We start from the raw sequence: 19,837 nt of genomic DNA, 5'->3' as shown, positions 1-19,837 counted from the left end.
ATTGTACATCATCATACATTTTATTTGCATACTGCCAGGAGTTTCTTTTTGATCAAGTGGGTTATCAGTTTTCTAAATATATAAGTACGCAGAAGTGCAGCCTATAGAGCAAGTTGCTTAGTAAACTTATGGAAGGTCTTTGTCTGGTTGGATGGTTTTAATAAGAAACGGGATAACTACAGAATCGCAAGAATTTGAAGGGAGCAAATAATAATAATAATAACAATAATATTAATAATAATTTTATTATTTGTACCCCGCCTATCTGACTGGGTTGCCCCAGCCACTTTGGGCGGCTTCCAACATATATAAAAACATAATAAAACATTACACATTAAAAGTCATCCGTATACAGGGCTGCCTTCAGATGTCTTCTAAAGGTTGTATCATCTTGACATCTGATGGGAGGGCGTTCCACAGGGTGGGTGCCACTACTGAGAAGGCCCTCTGCCTGGTTCCCTGTAACCTCACTTCTCTCAATGAGGGAACCACCAGAAGGCCCCTGGAGCTAGACCTCAGTGTCTGGGCTGAACGATGGGGGTGAAGATGCTCTTTCAGGTATACAGGGCCATGTAGTTGCACTCAACACAGCAAGCATGACTCCTCTTTGGACAAAGTAGCCTCTGGTGGGCCACCTTCCCTGTCAGTGGGCCCTGGTGGGCTTGTGATGGCAGCCCTCCAACAGCACCAAACAACAAGGCCTGGTCAGCCTTTAAATTTCTCTCAATGCCCCAGAAGAGTGCTACACCAGAAGCATCATGGGAAATTAAAAAGGTGGCTAGAGTGTCAGATGGGGAAAAAATGGGGGTGCAGGGCAGGCAATTGGGCCCTGACAGCTACCCAAAGATTCCAGGTGCCAACACCAGGCTTGGCTGAAAGGCCAGGCCGTTTCTCCATCAGCGTCCTATAGATATTAAGGGAAAGGGGCAGAGTTATTGACAGTCTCCAGCTAATTTGGAAGGACACACATTACCACACTTCCTGCTTCTTCAGAGGTCCAGGCATCCATGTGTGGTGGGAGTGGCAACCTTCTCACATTGTCAGCAGGTTTCAGATACCCTTTTCACATTGTGAGATTTCACACATCCGTTGCATGGTTCCCAGATTTCCTTGTATGTCAAAAGAAGAAAGCAGGCTGGCTGCAAGAAGGTGACTGATGAACACCAGTCAAGATGACTTGGCCAAACAAGTCAAGCCGTAAAGTACAGAGGGAAGCAGAAATAATAAAAAATATATAACGGACAACAGAAAAGCATGTATTGTTGTTAAGCCCAGGGGGGAAAGGGGAATCTGCTATTGCAGAGAACTGAACTAAATGACCCATAAACTTCCCAGTTCCATTACACTGAATGTTTATGACTTGGACCACATGAAAGCATACAAACAGTTCCATATTCATAGCAACACCACAGCACTAATTCAGCGACCTGGCCTTCTGCACTACTGCCACATTGGCTAAAGCAATACATGGGCAACTGCAGAAATATTTGTTCATATTAAAGCTAATGCCAAGTACCGGAAGAAGAAATAACGGGTGATTAAGGGATTCTGTGGACACTTGCTTTCTTCTGCATAAGCAGAACCAGGACTAATTCACACATTTCCTTTCCTAATGAGGGAACACACATGACCGGGTTTATTTTTGCTTAGGTTATCCACAGGGAGATGGGAATAGGTTTCATTCTTCCAGGAAGCATCGCAGTTGCTTGCAGATGGGAGTTACAGCATTCACTTTCCTGTTGCTTTGCCACGACCAGATCCTGCGCTCATCGCAAACCTAGCCAGTGTTAACACTTGCACCTCACTTAGCGACTATGACAATTCCTCTCAAAGCACACAAACCTTCCCCTTGGAAGGAGACTCTGAGCATGGAGAAATACAATCGTACATCAAGGGAAGGTAGCCATTGTTAAGATGAGCCAAGCACTGTCACTTGAGACTAGATTTGTGGCAGGCAAAGGGCAAGAGTTCTGGCCTTGCTAAAAGAATGGCACATTGGCACAAGGTGAATGCTAGGCGACTACTGGAAGGGTGATCTACAGCCTGTGCTGCCCATTCCCTTCTTCTGTGGCTAATATATATGAGCAGGAGGTGTGGTTTCATTGCATATCCCTTCATTAAGATGATAATGGTTGAATTGGCCCTAAGCCAAAATTCTTACATGAATCATTTCATATTTTTATCTGTCCCCCAGTGCGTTCCACACAGAGACGTGAAGTTGCAAAATATCTCATGTGTTGCATGCAGTTCATCAAGATCTGAAGGAATTTGAACAGTCTAATTTATGTCACTATTCCTTTATGACAAGGATATATAACTGAGACCGCAAATCCTATAAGGACATACCTGGATATAAGCTTCGCTGAACTCAGTAGGACTTACATCTGAGTAGATATGCATGGGATTGCATTAGCTACGTAAGCAGATCTAGAATAGCACCAGCAAACACACGGCTATAAGAGGGATAATGTATAAAAATAGCTTTTCAGCAAAACCTCGCCATAATTCCAACATTTCAAACAGCCGACATCTGATTAATCGGAGTGCAGATAAATTGTACGCCCTACCAGTAGGAACAGCATTCCTGAAAACATGGTAAAAAAAATTCCAACTAGAGCCAGTATAAAAGACCAGCCATAACGCACATAGACAGAAAAATCAGGACAGTCTATTTTCTTCATATTCACATAGTTTTCAAGATCAGCCATTGCCTGGACCCAGATGACGTAAAGGATTACCACCAATGTGAAGACAATACCTGAAGGAAGGAGGGAAAAAATAAGTTTTAGTAAAGATATATGATGGCTCAGTTTGCTTGAGAAATGCTTGGTATATCCAGTGAAGGACAACGTTCGAGTTTTCCCCTAACACTAAGCCAAACCAAGCCTTAGCACAAATGGTTTGTCTCATAGCTGTCAACTTACAGATTTGAAAATAAGGGACCAGCAGCCTCGAAAATAAGGGATCAGCAGCCAAAATAAGGGATCAACAATTACTTTGATAAAATACATATTTTGTTGCGTGCAAATGGCTTTAGATACCTATTAGGTCCTATAAATTACCATATAGCATATATTCAACACAAAAAAACAGCAACAATTTGTTGTTGACAAAGCACAGCTGGACACAGAAAGGGCCCCATTACCTCCAGTAGCTTATTTAAGGGACATCATCAATAAGGGACAGCAGCGGGACATGGCCCTGGGATAAGGGACTGTCCCGCCAAATAAGGGACGCTTGACAGCTATGGTTTGTCTCCGCCAGACAAACCATGAGCTGCAAACCCAAGAACAAAACTTCCTCACAGCTTGTGGTTTGTGTGACACCCATGCTCAGAGGCCGCACGAAGCCAAACCATCACTCAGCTCATGGCAGCACAGCAGCAAAAGGGCCAAAGGAGGAGAACGGCAGCCGCGATCATCTCTCTGGGAACCCGCACACATGCAGGTTTGCAATAAGTCACTGTCAAAATGCACCCCACAATCAGCTTGATATCAGCGTGTCCTCAATAGCATGGAAAGCTGGAAAAAAATGTGGTGAATAGGGACCAATATGGACATCAGCAGAGTTCAGATGAAGTGCCATACAGAGCAAACGCACGTGTGACAGGGTCCTATCCCACTAGACATGCATCCAGAGTCATCTTTGTAAAACTCCTATTTAGGAACTAACATTCAGTCACATCATAACTTGCTGAAGCCACTTCCTGTAACCTTAAGCTATCTCTGTTTGCCTGCCTCTCTTTCTTGCCTTTCTTCTTTCAGAACATTTATCATGCTTTGAAAGGCAGGAGAGGATCTACTGCAAGTCTAATTGCAATGTCAGTTCATTACGAAGCGGGACGTGTCAAACGAAATGTATTTATTTTGGGAAGGCTGTTCTCAGCCTCTTATGCTGACAATTGTCAGGAAGGGCCGTGTTTTCGAGCCCAGTGGCTGAGATTAACCTCATCCCTGCCATCAACTTCAAGAAGCAGGCATTTTTAGAAACATTTCAGGCTGCAAACATATTTCTTCATTTTCAGCTTGTTAGACCTTTGCTTGGGGCACAAATATCTGTTGTTTAGTCAAACAGGATTTTTTTAAAAAAGAAAAAAGAAAAAAGCTGCAGTGAATCACAAGCGACTGGGGGCAATTATTTTTAAAAAGTAAAATATATGTCTCAAAGAGATTAGGATAAATAAGCACTTTCATTCTTTTTTCCCCCTCTCCCCATGCCTTTTCTATTTTCCTATTTTATTTTTAAAGGAGGCCCATGTTTGATACACAGCACTGTGGAATGAGATAAGACCCAGGCTCCTCGGAGGTCAGTCATTTCTGCCATTAACATTTTTTCTTTTTAATCTGTTTCATGCACACACACACACACACTTCTGCTCATTGCAGGAAGAGAAAAAGAACACAGAATCTTTATAAATGCCTAGGAATTCAAGAGCAATTTTCAGGCCTTCCTTATTCTTCCTGCACAGCAAAATGTCTTTCGCTCGTCAGCCGTGAATGGCTGCTTATGGCACAAAGCTTCCATTGCACAGACAAGAAGTCAACAGGTGCTGTAGAGAGTGACAGGAGCCTCAGGCGGGTGCCGCTGGTAAATGTAGAACTATGCTGATTTGTAAGCAATTGTTTTGCTCACAGGTTTACCTCGCAGACTTTGCTCCCACTGCGGGTGTCGCCGGGCTACGTATTGATACTTTCTCTACGCGAGTCAATAACCGAGAAGTTCCGCTGCTGAGACTTTTCGTAAGATCCAAGTTACTGCAGCGAGAGGCTGGCAGAAAATCTGAGGGTGTAATTTAGCATGAGCTTAGTAGCAAAAGGAGAAGAAGAAAAAAACCCATCCACACAGCTGTCTCTGTAATGATAGAGACGAATAGAAGGAACCAAAGTGTTCCACAAATAAGTGGCTGAACAGGCCTAGGGAACAGCAGGCAAGGAACAGGCATTTTTGCACCGACCTCAGAAGACTTGCACGGTTGAAGATCCTTTGCTGCCAACTCGAGTCTCTACTTTGAACACAAGAACATAAGAAAAGCCCTGCAGGATGAGGCCAATGGCATCCTGTTCGCACAGTGGCCAACCAGATGTCCACGGGAAGCCTGAAGGAAGGATCTGAGCAGAACAGCATTGTCTCCATCTCTGATTCTCAGCAAATTCAGAGGCAAAGTACCTCCAACAGTTGGTGTAAAACACAGCTGCCATGGATAGTAGCCATGTATAGCTTTGTTGTCCATCAGCTCGTCCAACCCTCTTGCAAAGACATCCAGGTTGGTGGCCGTCATCACCTCTTGTGGGAGCAAATTCCAGTTTGTGCTTGGCATTAGGGTATTGGTGGTTTGCAACCCATACATGAGACTCGCAGCGCACTTCTGTACAGGTAAACTCAGAATGTTGTTGTTGTTGTTGTTTAGTCGTTTAGTCATGTCTGACTCTTCGTGACCCCATGGACCAGAGCCTGCCAGGCACTTCTGTCTTCCACTGCCTCCCGCAGTTTGGTCCAACTCATGCTGGTAGCTTCGAGAACACTATCCAACTCAGAAAGTAAATTCCAGTAAATGTCATGGGGCTTAATCTCAGGTTAAGTGGCTATAGGATCTCAGCGGAAATGTTTCAATTATAAACCTTGCTGCATTCAAATTGTAAACCAGAAGCTCCCTGAGAATAAATGGATTTGCCCCCATACAATCAGTCGTCATGGTTGGGAGCAGAGAGAATAATTTCTTGACAATTATTCTGGCTTGAGGGCTTTGCATGTGGCCCTCTAGATTTGAATATGGTCTAGACAACAGAGGTTAAATGAGTACCTCTCAATCAGGGAGGGGGAAGTTTTTTTTAGTCTGAGGGCCACATCTCCTCATGAGTAATCGGGGGGGGGTGCACAATACCCCATAAGCATTCCAGAAAAAAACAGGACATCCCATTTTATTACAATAGAGCATGGCAGCCATTTTGATCTTGTGCGATTTTGCACCAAGATTTTGCTCCAAAAAAACACTATGATCTTGCGTGATGCCCCTGCAAAAACACGTTTTTGGGTGCCATGCAAGCGCGTCCCAGAAAAAAAAGTGTCTTTTGGATCCATGCTCAGATCATGTGACTCACACAGGAGCATGGGCAAGAAGACGTGTGTCATGTTTTTGGGACTCAAAATGTTGAAGGGTATGGGTCACATACCAGTGTTGGCTGGTGCCATAGGGCAGGGAGACAGCTGTGATTCCTACTTTTGTACTGTAGGCCACGTTGCAGCCATGCCAATGTCAGAGGTTTCCACATACAAATCTCTCAACACAGACAAGCAAGAGGCACTGCCACAGCTCAAGGACACGTTCTAGTCAGGCAAAAGCAGTCAGGGTGGGCATGGACCAGGGCTGGCAAGGAGGGGCTGAGGAAAGGGGGTGTGGCCTATGAAGGGAGTATTGCCTGGGCTCAAGGGCCGGATAAGGAGTCCTGGAGGGCAACATTTGGCCCATAAACCTGTGGTCTCCCATCCATCCCCAAAAAACTTTGAAATAATACATACCAACAGGAACTGAAAAGCAGGAGATTCTGAACAGGACCAAACTGCTACACTGATGGAGAACTACTGCTGCCAGCATTGGGCATGAATTCTTGGATTATGTGCAAACAGACACTGGTCACAAACTGCAAAAGCACATCTTGCAAAAGCAGAGCCACAATGCAAACAGAATTCCCCACACATTTCCTCCAATACTTAGTCCACAAAGTGCTTTATATTGTCTATTATTACTTTATTGATTAAAGAAGCAGAGGTTAGAGACAATAGCAGTAAGCTTTCTTGGGCAAGTAGGTATTTCAGTTCAGGTGTTCTAGATCCAAGCCAAGCATTCTCTGGTCCTCACAGGCAAAGCACACAGACCACCAAGAAAACTACATGAAGAAGCTTTCCCAGATTTAGACCGTGAGACTCTTACTCTCGGGGTTGTGGGTTTGAGCCCCACACTGGGCAAAAAGAGATTCCTGCATTGCAGGTCGTTTGACTAGATGGCCCTCATGGTCGCTACCAACTGTACAATTCTGTGATTCCATGACAGTGTGGCCTTGACACTGTTTCCTTTTCTTGATATTATAATCCTTCCAACCACGAAGGAATGAATGTCTTATGCAGTGTTGGAAGACAGATTCAGAATGCTAGAGCAATCCTAGGATCATCCTACTTTATTACCACTTAATAATATCTTGTGTGCCCTTCTTGCATTATATAAATTATTAGTATGATTACACATATATTATATAATTACATAAAATTATTGTGCATTGTAGGAGATTGGACTAGATGACCCTTCCAGCTCTACAATTCTATTATCCTATGATTCCATTATTATTATTATTATTATTATTATTATTATTATTATTATTATTATTATTTGCCCTAGACCAGGCATAGGCCAACTTCGGGCCTCCGGATGTTTGGGACTACAATTCCCATCATCCCTGACCACTGTTCCTGTTAGCTAGGGTTGATGGGAATTGTAGTCCCAAACATCTGGAGGGCTGGAGTTTGCCTATGTCTGGTCTAGACCTATTGAAATGAACCATAGCTGCAACATGAACTCTCCCAATTCTTCCCCAGTGCCATTTTCTTCTGCGAGCCTTCTGCCAGAAAACCTCCAAAATAGCACGCAGAATTCCCTTGATGTGCATTTTTGTTTTGTTCTGTTTTGTTTTTAAAGAAAACCAAACCCACAGTTCTAAACACTTACCAGCAGTGATGAAAAAGCCTCCCCCAACTTTGTACAACGCGTGGCTACCAAAGGGTGCAGCGCAGATGATGAAGAAGCTCGCCACGATCACAGTGACCACTCCCAGCAACATGAGAACAGACCAGAAGCCACGATAAACTAGAGGTTATCAGGGGAAGGTAGGAAAGATACAGAAAGAGGATATTTCAAAAACATCCTTACAACACAAGGCCATTTTACGAAGTCCCATCCCCGCCTCCCATTTTCATTTTCTTCATCACCAAAGCTGATCATTTATTCTAACGCGGCTTCCTGTACCTTAGTGATCTAAGACGCCATATGTCTTTCATTACACTTGAACGCCAAATCCTATCAGATGATCTTGGAATATAATAACGTTAAGTATACGTGTATAAGGTTAATAAGTATACAGTATACGTGTGCGGTTAATAAGTTCGTTTACTTGGGGAATGGAAATGGTTCATAAAATGGTGTGCTGAACTGTAGCCAAGATTCTTCTAGATAATTATACGCTTTCGCTAGATAACAACCAAGTTCACCAAAGTAGAAACAGACACAAGAAAGAAAGCTCATTTGGGCATTCCTAGGACAGGGCCAGTTTAAGGATTCAGAATCCTTCCTCCTTAAAAAATTACAACAACAAAAACCAACCACGGAGATTTCGTGAAGCTCGTTTATTTCGGGGGGAAATACACTGGTGTGTGGTTTTTAAAATGAAACTGAAAACACCAACAGGACAACCGGGGGGGGGGGGGAATATATGAAACGAGGAAGTCAAGTCTGCCTATCACCATAGCCATTCAGTTCTTTGTATATTATTCAATTCAAAATGCAAAACTACAGAATCTCATTGAGCCAAGGGCAAGCAATGCTGAATTAATGGAAGCAGCTGGTGATAAATGGGCTGAGAGTTTTGTGACATATGGTGGCCCCCCAAAAATGTTCATAACACAATAATTTAGCTGCTTAATTACACATCTATTTTCGGAGACACTTTAAAGACCGTGGCCGCGGAAATAAATTCATTCTGTACATTGTAAAAAGGGGGATATCAATTCTTCTTGTTAGACAAATTATTTTATAGCCTGTTTTCCTAGAGCTAAAATGGAGGAGATAAGGAAAGAAAGTGTAGGCCTATGTATCACGGGTGACAGTTTCAGTTTAATAAGTGGATATCAAAAACAGTTTAATACCAGGTTTTGGTATTAATAGCACTGAACTAAGACAACCTATACTCATTCAACCAATCATATGTGACTGACGATGTCTCATAAATCTTACAGTATATGAGAATTCTAGCAATCCATACTGTATATATTATCTTCAATGGAAGCAGACATTTGTATTTTCATTTCATAAATTGACCTTTAGTTTCCTTCGTTTATAACTATTCTGCAAATAGATATAATTCTAAAAATATATTAAATAACTAGATGATAGAGATAGATAGATGATAGATGATAGATATAGAGTCATTGTAGGTCATTCCATTGTTTTAATGGACAAGCATGACAAGCACCCCACCTTGCCACACCCTGGAATTTATTACTTTGGCCAAATTGTTTTTTGCAGCTACTTGTTGAACTTGTGGCTACAGACAAAACTTCCATAAGGAAAAACAACAACCAAACAATTGTTGGAAGTCATGAAAGTTAGACTGGGACTGCAGACATGCCCATAATGTGGTTGGCACTGAGGAGACCCAATCCTTGATGCCCACGAACATTGTGCTCTGTGATGGTACCAGGACATGTAATGAGGCCTTTTAAAACTGAAGACTGTAGGCAGGTTCAAATGTGGAGAACCTTTCTACTTTGGGGCATGCCATTGATGCCTATTTTGCGTAGATTATTTGTTTAGATTATCCTGAACCATGAAGGTCCTCAACTTTAAAAGTCTTTTCCATTGGTGGCTCATCAAAGCGTGCCTTCTTTAAATGGTGTAAGAGCTTTTCATTCAATTTTATTGCTTGATCGTGTTCATTCAAACTACCAGGAATAGTGCAAGATAGAGATAAGGTAGGATAGTCAATATATTGCTGTCTGCTCTGACACCTTGGCGTGGATAAGATATCACTCCAATTAAACTTCATTAATTCCTATACAGTGGTGCCTCGCAAGACAAAATTAATTCGTTCTGCGAGTTTTTTCGTCTTGCGAATTTTTCGTCTTGCGAAGCACGGTTTCAAAAGAAGTTTTGGAAAAGCTTCAAAAATCACCAAAGTCTTCAAAAACCTCAAGAAAGGCTACCACACCGCGTGCAACTGCACCTCTTCAAGCAATGCACCCTGGGTATTAACGGTTTTAAGAAAAAGGAAACAAACTTGCAAGACGTTTTCGTCTTGCAAAGCAAGCCCATAGGGAAATTCGTCTTGCGAAGCAACTCAAAAAACCAAAAACCCTTTCGTCTTGCGAGTTTTTTGTCTTGCGAGGCATTCGTCTTGCGAGGTACCACTGTAATTTTTTTCTATAAGGTTTTAGCATTTGCCCACATATGCATGTAGAAATTGGGCTATTTATCAGTTGTCTTCAGGTGACTGTGCAATCATGAGACTGTACTTAAATACTATGGGTTGAATCCACTCACGCAATGGGTCTTCTTCCTTTCCTCCTCCTGCAGCCTCCTTCAGCCTTCCCAAGATCTGCTCGAAAGGATCCACAACTCTTCAGAGCAGATATTGGGGGGCACATGAGACTGCCAGAGGGAGGAGAGGAAGTTTCAAACAGAGTTGGATACAGCCTAATACAAATTACCTTCCATATATCAGTTAGACAGTTTAAATTATTTGCCTTAAAACTTTGGTCATCAGCTGGGGGGCTACTTAGGTTGAGGTAAAGGTAAAGGGACCCCTGACCGTTAGGTCTAGTTGCGGACAACTCTGTGGTTGTGGCGTTCATCTCGCTTTATTGGCTGAGGAAGTCGGCGTGCAGCTTCCAGTCATGTGGCCAGCATGACTAAACCGCTTCTGGCGAACCAGAGCAGTGCATGGAAACGCCGTTTACCTTCCCGCCGGAACAGTACCTATTTATTTATCTACTTGCACTTTCACGTGCTTTCGAACTGCTAGGTTGGCAGGAGCAGGGACCGAGCAACGGGAGCTCACCCGTCACAGGGATTCGAACTGCTGACCTTCTGATTGGCAAGCCCTAGGCTCTGTGGTTTAACCCACAGCGCCACCTAGCATTATCACAGGGGGCCCCATGTTGTGCAATGAAATTTTGTCTACCAAAGCAAACACAGAAACCTTTTATGTAGTATAGTTATCCCCATCTATCAGCATGTAACACATTTTCTCCCTACAGTTCAAGAAAGAAAACTCTCTGAAGAATCCATTTGAGAAATCCATTCCTGGGAACAGTAAAAGGTAAAAGGTAAAGGATCCCTGGATGGTTAAGTTCAGTTAAAGGTAGCTATGGGGTTGCAGCGCTCATCTCGTTTTCAGGCCAAGGGAGCCAGCATTTTCCCACGGACAGCTGTCTGGGTCATGTGGCCAGCATGACTAAACCACTTCTGGTGCAACGGAACACCGTGACGGAAACCAGAGCACACGGAAACTCTGTTTACCTTCCTGCTGCAGTGGTACCTATTTATCTACAGCGTACCTTGGATCTCTAACTTAATCCATTCCGGGAGTCCTTTCATCTCCTAGAATCATTCAAAAACCAAGGCACAGCTTCCAATTGGCTGCAGGAGCTTCCTGCACTCAATTGGAAGCCGCGTTGGAGGTTCGGCTTCCAAAAATCCTTTGCAAACCGGAAAACTTACTTCCGGGTTTGCGGCGTCCGGGAGCCGATTTGTTCAGGGGCCAAGCCGTTCAACAACCAAGGTACCACTGTACTTGCACTGATGTGCTTTCGAACTGCTAGGTTGGCAGGAGCTGGGACAGAACAATGGGAGCTCACTCCTTCACGGGGATTCAAACCGCCGACCTTCCAATTGGCAAGCCCAAGAGGCTCAGTTGTTTAGACTGCAGGAACAGTACAGTACATAATGCACTATATCTTCCACTGCCGCACATAAACAGCAGTTTACAGATATTATAGTATGTCTCCCATACTGTATATAAATCAGTTTTATTTCCAGTATTTACATTCAAAATCTTTCTAAAGTGAAGCTGTGTAGGAAAGTAGCAGAGAAATTCGACCGGGGCTATGTATTCCATGTCTGGCTACTCTGTGTTGTTGCAACAAGATGACAGAGCATAGTTTCCATAACTTAACTGTGCAACATTTTTCTTCATCGTGTCACAGCACTTGCCTTGGCAATGTTACCCAAAGCTAAAAATATAATTGAGTCAGGACAGGACAAGGAAGACAGAACTGAATGGGCTGTACCCAAGTCTGATTTCTCAAATAGCAATATCATCCTGGCATCTCTCAGGTAGGCGCCATTTCCATTGCAAGCAAATGAGGGAAGTGTTCATAGTGAATCCTGGAACCACTCTTTCTAGAAAAATAGCACTGCCCAGAACTAATATATTATTATCATCACCAAATAGTAGTTAGTGGGTTTTTTGTATTTTCGATTCATGATTGTTCAGAAAAGTTGTTCTTTATGGCTGTATTATTATTATTATTATTAAAAAATCAATATTCTAGATGACTGTTTGGCTCTTAACCAATTATGTGTTCAATCAATATGTGCTCACTTATTTAAAAATCTCAGAGAGGACGTCTCTGAAAGCAAAGAGCAGTTTCCAGAATGGGGCACACAACTTTCAGTTGCTATTGCTCACAGCTAACAGAAACAACTGTCTTTACCAAGGATGCCTGGTAGTTGTTTTGGTTTTTTAAAAAGGTGCTTTTTCCCCTTTGCAAATACAGAATCTGGAAAGCTTCACATCAACACACAGCACAAGGCAAAATGCAAGCTATAGAAGGATCACATTTGCATAGATTTCTGAGAAGATCTATCGGGTTCAGCTGCCTGCCTGCAGTTTCAGCCTGAAAAGAATTATCTGCTAACTTTAAGCGGTAGAAAAAATGTTTCTGTTTTATCATAGTTGCGTAGGCATCTGGGATTAATAACACCAGATAAGGCCTGCAATCCTGTTTATGTTTACTTGAGAGTATTCAGTGGGATTCACCTTTCAGTAAGCATATATGTCAGGCTAGAAGACTTGTAAAGGTAAAGAGTAAAGGGACCCCTGACCATTAGGTCCAGTCATGGCCGACTCTGGGGTTGCAGTGCTCATCTCGCTTTATTGGCCAAGGGAGCCGGCGTACAGCTTCCGGATCATGTGGCCAGCATGACTAAGCTGCTTCTGGCGAACCAGAGCAGCGCACGGAAACGCCGTTTACCTTCCCGCCAGCGCAGTACCTATTTATCTACTTGCACATTGATGTGCTTTCGAACTGCTAGGTTGGCAGGAGCTGGGACCGAGCAATGGGAGCTCACCCCGTCGCAGGGATTCGAACAGCTGACCTTCTGATCAGCAAGTCCTAGGCTCTGTGATTTAATGCACAGCGCCACCCGCATGCCAGAAGACTTGTTGTCCTTGTTTTATGCCCAGTTGGGAAAAGACATTTAAAAATGCATAATATCACCATAGCATACCCTCCCTCCAACATCCCACAGAAGAAAATCAGGACATGCATATTTTGGGGCCACACTCCCATGGGAGCCAGGTGACTTGCACGAGAGCATGGCCCCCCAAAGCAGGCATCTTTGGGGGCCACACTCTTGCAGTAACCAAAGAAGGACATCCCGCAATCCCATCAGAAGCCAGTGTGGATCCTGTAAGTTTGGGATGTCCCGCTCAGTGGGACAGTAGACGAGTATGCTATAGTTAGAATTAAAAGAGGTAATGGGAGATAACGTTTAACAGAAATGGAATGCCAAGCATCCATCAGTGACAAATAGACTGAGAAATGCAATGCGCTTAACACTCAGAACACGTATAATCTTCAGTGTGCACACATTGTAAGCAAAGGTGACAAATACTTTGCCACATACTTCTTGTCTTGGAAATTAAGAGTTACCTTGGGAAATGGGTAGCTGAGGACACGAAAAGGGATTCTAAAAAGAAGAATGCAGGGCCCCAAAGACAAATAACAATATATCAAATGCTGTATAATAATAATAGTTGCATTACTTCTTCACTGTGAACTGACTTGTTATGTGGTAGTGCCGGCTTATGGCAAATATTAGATCTAAATTTTAGAACTCCACATTTTCAATTGTCTCTGGAAAACAACAATTTAAAATCTGAACATTTATTTAATCCTATTGCTCTGGGTGGTGAAAATCGTAAGATTGTAGTTAGCAATGTGATTGGTCCATATGAAGAAATTAAAGATGAGCATTTCTGTGTCATGGTGATTTCCAAGTCTCATGAACACTGCAATCCTATACATTTTACACAGAAGTAAGCCCCATTGAGTTCAGTGATGCTTACTCCTACTATGTAAGTGGGAATGAGCTTGCAGCCTAAGAATGTCTGCAAGGAAGCCTGAAATAACAGCAAATTTCTTATGTTTTCTTTTAGATCGGCACGACTATTTAGAATGGGTTAACAATTGTTACTGCCTTTGAGGCAGCATTAGAACAGTCAGGAAGCTACATTTCTGTGGATTGTTTAAAATCAAAGACAATGAAATTATGTTTTAAGTACTGAAATCTTGGTGTTATTAGGTCAATTTGAAACAGCACCAATGTATAAACACAACACATGTTTTATAAAATAGTAAAGGTTAAGGTAAAGGGACTCCTGACCCTTAGGTCCAGTCGTGGCCGACTCTGGGGTTGTGGTGCTCATCTCACTTTATTGGCCGAGGGAGCCGGCGTACAGCTTCCGGGTCATGTGGCCAGCATGACTAAGCCGCTTCTGGCAAACCAGAGCAGCGCACGGAAATGCCGTTTACCTTCCTGCCGGAGCGGTACCTATTTATCTACTTGCACTTTGAAGTGCTTTCGAACTGCTAGGTGGGCAGGAGCAGGGACCGAGCAACAGGAGCTCACCCCGTCATGGGGATTCAAACTGCCGACCTTCTGATCGGCAAGTCCTAGGCTCTGTGGTTTAACCCACAGCGCCACCCGCTTCCCAATAAAAAATAAAATAGTATATGATACCAAATCATATCACGTGACACAAAAGATTACATGACAGAAATGGAAAAAGGTGTAAGTAGGACTTTTTTCCAATTAAAGCACTTATGGTAGATAAGAATCAGTTTCAATGCACACATTTAGGAGGTGCTGCTGTATAGCGATCATTAATGAAACGGCAATGGCAAATTAAACTACCTTACGGTAGTTTGCCTCCCCATGAACTAAGCTTTACTCAGATTGCAGCATGGTCCTTTTAGCCTAGGATTCTGTTTTCCAATAGGGGAGCTCTTGCGCAAGTTGTGAAAGCGATAGCGCTATTGAAACAGTAGTGAACAGGAAAATACTTACTAATTGCCGAGTTGTAGGCCGTTGAATTGTGCTCATCTCGGAAGAAAGGGAACGGAGAAAGATAGGCATGGGTGCAGTTTTTCGTAGGCGACTGGTTTGCTGAAAAACAGCAACCACACACATTAAAACTAGTGTCGTGCATTTATTGGAATCTGCAGAGGAAGCCATTAGACATACCATTGCCTAGACATGTCTATCTTTACAGTGATACAGAGAAGGGATTTATCCATGGTGCAACAAGCTCCGATGGACATCGGGCAGGAAACAGATGTTGGATGCTTTCGCTTACAATTCAAAACATGCCTCTTTTCCAGATTTTCCCAACTGTTTATATCAGTTCCTAGCTTTCTAGCTATTGTGATTGATACGGATGTTTTCTTGCTGTTTTATTAAGAAGGCTTTTGTTATATAATGTGCCTTAAAGTGCATACATTGAGTAAGTATGGGGTACAGTGGTACCTCAGTTTTTGAACGTCCCCGTTGACTAATGTTTCGGAACTCGAACGCTGTAAACCCGGAAGTAAATGCTTCGGTTTTCGAATGTGCCTCAGAAGTCAAACCGGAAACACAGCTTCAGTATTGAGATTTCCGCTTTGAGGCTTCCATTCTGAGTTTTCAGTTTTCGAACGTTTCGGAACTTGAACAGTCTTCCAGAACGGATTATGTTCGAAAACCAAGGTACCACTGTAGTCAGTGGGGTGTTATCCAGATATTTTAAACCTCAACTCCCATTAACCTCAACTAATGGACAGAGATTATGAGAGCTGGAGGACACAATATTCCTTTATCTATCTCTTTATTTAATTTCTATCCTGCTCTTCTTCCCAAATGGGCTTAGTGTGGCAAACAACAAAACTGCAAAGCAATACAAACAAATGTTTTGCTTTGTTTTAAACATTTAAAATATTTTTAAAAAATTCAAAACATTTTTTTCCAAAGACCCAGATTATTAGTTCATATTGGCTACACCTGCGCTAAGTGGCTGTTCCTGAGTTTTGTTGTTTGGCTAAAGTATTGCTACTGTTTACTGATTGTATGGTTCTAAATTATTGCAAAGAGTTCTTGTGCATTATATTGAAAGGAAGGCCATGCATATTTCAATAAAATAATTAATAGCTATCATACTTGAGCTTCTCAAGCACTGCAAGCAGCTCATATGCCATCATTTAATCTGTCCTGTTCTGCATGCCACCTGTTTTTCATTATGATTCGTTGTTTTTAAAGCTCCCAGGATAATGAGGTGCAGTACAAACTAAAAAAAAAGACCCTGCCTGCCTGCCTGCCTGTGGGTTTGGAATATAAATCAAATATATATTGTCCTAGAGTGGTGTATGATGAAAGTAAACCCAAATCCAAGTATATTCTCCTACCTGAACAAGCAGAGGCATCCAAAATGATGTAAAACCTAGTGCAAGAGCCTTTGCCAACCTGGTGCCCTCCATATATTTCGGACTACAATTCATACACACACACACACACACATATATTCTGTTTTACAATTTAAAGTACCCATTTTTACATCCTTAAGATATCAAAGACTTCCCTTCTTCTCTTTCCATGGTTCATTTTACATATCATAAATCCCTGCATATTTTACAAAAACTATACCATTCAGTATTCCATTATTACATCCATCAAAACTTATTTACACTGTTGAATTTATCTTAATGCTGCCAGCGTTTTCAGCTGCACACAGTTATTTCCCATATATTCAATAAACATTTTCCAGTCTTCTCTAAACCTATGCTCTTCTCGTTCTCTTATTCTATATGTTAAGTCTGCAAGCTGCGCATAAAGTTCTGTCAACTTAAGCTGCCATTTTCTTTGGTTGGGACCTCGCCCGTTTTCCATTTAGGGACTAACAAAACACGGGCCGCTGTCGTGGCATACATAAATAACCTTTTTTTGACACCTGGGAATTTCAGTCTGAATTATCCCCAACAGAAAAGACTCTGTGGGGTTTTGGACTACAATTCTCATCAGCCCCATCTATGCTGGCTGTTGACAAATGCTATAGTACAGAAGTGTGTGAACTCTTCTACGAGCTGTTGCAAACACATTTGAATAATGTACTTGTACAAGCATTTGCAGAATTGCACCAAAGGGATCCCTCTGTGATCACTGCGAAACATCACAGCATTGTCGCTCCTAATGTGTGACCAAACATCTATGATGACCACCACTTTAAGAACCAGGGCATTATACAAATAGTGCTCTTTTGGGAAATGTAGACATACTTTAAATAAAAGCACCAATTCTAAGTAAAATTATATTGCCAAAAAAAGGGGGGATACTTACTGTACCAAAACTTTAACATACTGTGGGCATTCTCTTCGACATTCCCATCAAACCAGCACCTCCAGAAAAAACCCTCATGGTGGAAAGTTACTCTCTCTTCCTGTATAAAAGAAACATGTAAATTGCTATTCACCAAGTGGAGCTCTACTCCCTGTGCAAATATAGACACATACAGGCAAGTAAGAAATAGGGGGGAAATGTTAATAAAGGTTTCTGAAGAAGCCTACAAAATTATGGGGAGGGGGGTTAATATCTCTGCTGGTTCTGAACGTAACTGACCAAGATGAGAATCACATAATATCATCTCCTGGATGTTAATAGGGTTTAGATGAGGCTCACAGTAACCTATACAGAGTGTTCCTCATTTGTAAGAGATATTTCTGGTGAGAAAGAAGCAAGCACCTTTGTGGTCCTAGTGCAAGATGCCATTCAGAGGAATAAAAATATATACTAACCCTGGTGTCATTCATGCCTTCTGAACACCTTCCAACCTCTGTAGCAAGAAGCCAATAGTCTGTTCCAAAGGCAACCAAAAAGAACAAGATCCCGAGAGCTCCAAATAAGCCTCCAAAAAATATCCCGACTTTCAATTTCATGGCTGATTTGTTTGTTTATTTGTTGTTGTTCTTTATAATATACTTTTAGTGAGAAAGAAAAACCTCCCCCGAAAAACAGCGCATCGAGAATTAAACTGCCGGACCAGAGGTTCTGCCGAAAGAATTGAAGTCTTGAAAGAAGTTGGTGGTGGTGTTTTTTTTTAAAAAAAAATCTTTCTCAATGGGTTTCCCACTTGTGCTGTGGTTTGATTAGTGCTCCATTAAAGTGCAGCCTAGCGAATAGACAGGACTTCTATTTTAGGACACTCCATGGAAGAAGGAACTTGACAGGCTTTCCCTTCGCTAGGAGTGGCCAGCCCAAAATAGCTGACCTTCCCTTAGCTGGGTATTGACTGGAAATATTGTGGCACTTGGTGCATCAACAGACCTGGAAGAGGGATGAAGTTACTGCGTGCCCTTGTTACTCGGCACAGGTTTGAGTTTCAACTCCAGCAAGCATGTACGCCATGTAATCAATGTATCTACCTCCCATAAGCAGGCAAGGAATTGGCTCAGCCTCCATCGCAGACAAGCACACAAAAGCACAGAGCCAAGCCGAGACCCAGGAACATACATGCTACACCGAAAGCTTGGGCCTCATTGATCGACGAGCACACCCACACAAATATCAGGCGTTGTTACAAAGCTTTCTTGACGCGTTAAAAGTGACAATTTAGAATAGATTTAGAAAACTTATTGATTAGAATATTTGTGTGAGATTGTATGGGAAAAATACGGAATAACAGATACAATCTTGCTTAAAAAATGTATATAGGAAGTGCAGTGTAAGCGATGGAAGTCAATCAATGAAATTTTATTAATATTTTCATATTGAGATATTTGTAGAATAAATTTGGAAGAAATTCTTCCAACTTTTCTTTTTCTTTTTTGTATTTTTTCTTTTTTCCTTTCTTTTTTCCTCATTTGTTCTTTTTATATATATGTGTGCTTATCTGAAATATGTATGTATGTATTTCGGTATGTATGTATGTATTTGCAATATTTTGCTTATCTTTTGCAATAATTATGTTCAATAAATGAATAATTTTTTTAAAAGTGACAATCTATAGCAACCTCTTGCTCCACCCACCCTCCCACCCCCCAAAAAAAGGAAATTTTATGCCTTGATCCAAAACCCATAGCTAAAGACTACTTCATAGCAGCAGAACCAGCACCAGTAGACTTGGCACATTTGCAAAAAAAAAAGGAGAAGCAGTCATTGGCAAACATGCATGCCTGACAAGCTATTCCATTGGTGGCAATGCTGTGCTTCCTTCAGGCCAAATTTCAGAAGGAAAACAGTGGAGAGGGGGACCCTGAAGACCTTTGTGGATGCAAAGGTTTCTGAGCACCATGATAAAAGGTAAAGGTAAAGGTACCCCTGCCCGTACGGGCCAGTCTTGACAGACTCTAGGGTTGTGCGCCCATCTCACTCAAGAGGCCGGGGGCCAGCACTGTCCGGAGACACTTCCGGGTCACGTGGCCAGCGTGACATCGCTGCTCTGGCGAGCCAGAGCCGCACACGGAAACGCCGTTTACCTTCCCGCCAGTAAGCGGTCACTATTTATCTACTTGCACCCGGGAGTGCTTTCGAACTGCTAGGTTGGCAGGCGCTGGGACCGAACAACGGGAGCGCACCCCGCCGCGGGGATTCGAACCGCCGACCTTTCGATCGGCAAGCCCTAGGCGCTGAGGCTTTTACCCACAGCGCCACCCGCGTCCATGACAGTTGACACCATGATAGTTGACCCCTAATATAAAGGACAAAGGCATACAGTTTTTTAGCCACATTTCAGAATCCTTTTTCTATTTTACGTCAAAACTATGC

The 19,837-nt window shown here is 42.5% G+C and overlaps 1 protein-coding gene across 1 annotated transcript; it reads right to left on the bottom strand.

Annotated features, from left to right (window-relative positions):
- Positions 1-226: 226 nt before the first annotated feature.
- TMEM182 (transmembrane protein 182) lies at positions 227-18,174 on the bottom strand. Its single transcript, XM_028727952.2, has 5 exons — positions 17,869-18,174; positions 17,414-17,513; positions 15,116-15,214; positions 7,718-7,855; positions 227-2,758 (listed from the first exon to the last, which is right to left on the bottom strand). Exons 1-5 carry the CDS (start codon positions 18,007-18,009, stop codon positions 2,535-2,537), a joined length of 702 nt encoding a protein of 233 aa, XP_028583785.2. The 5' UTR covers positions 18,010-18,174; the 3' UTR covers positions 227-2,534.
- Positions 18,175-19,837: the final 1,663 nt, after the last annotated feature.

The sequence above is a fragment of the Podarcis muralis genome, chromosome 4, assembly GCF_964188315.1.
Source record: "Podarcis muralis chromosome 4, rPodMur119.hap1.1, whole genome shotgun sequence".
Lineage (NCBI taxonomy): Eukaryota > Metazoa > Chordata > Lepidosauria > Squamata > Lacertidae > Podarcis > Podarcis muralis.
The sequence above is the reverse complement of the archived record's forward strand: the minus strand, read 5'-3'. Positions and strand labels throughout refer to the sequence as shown.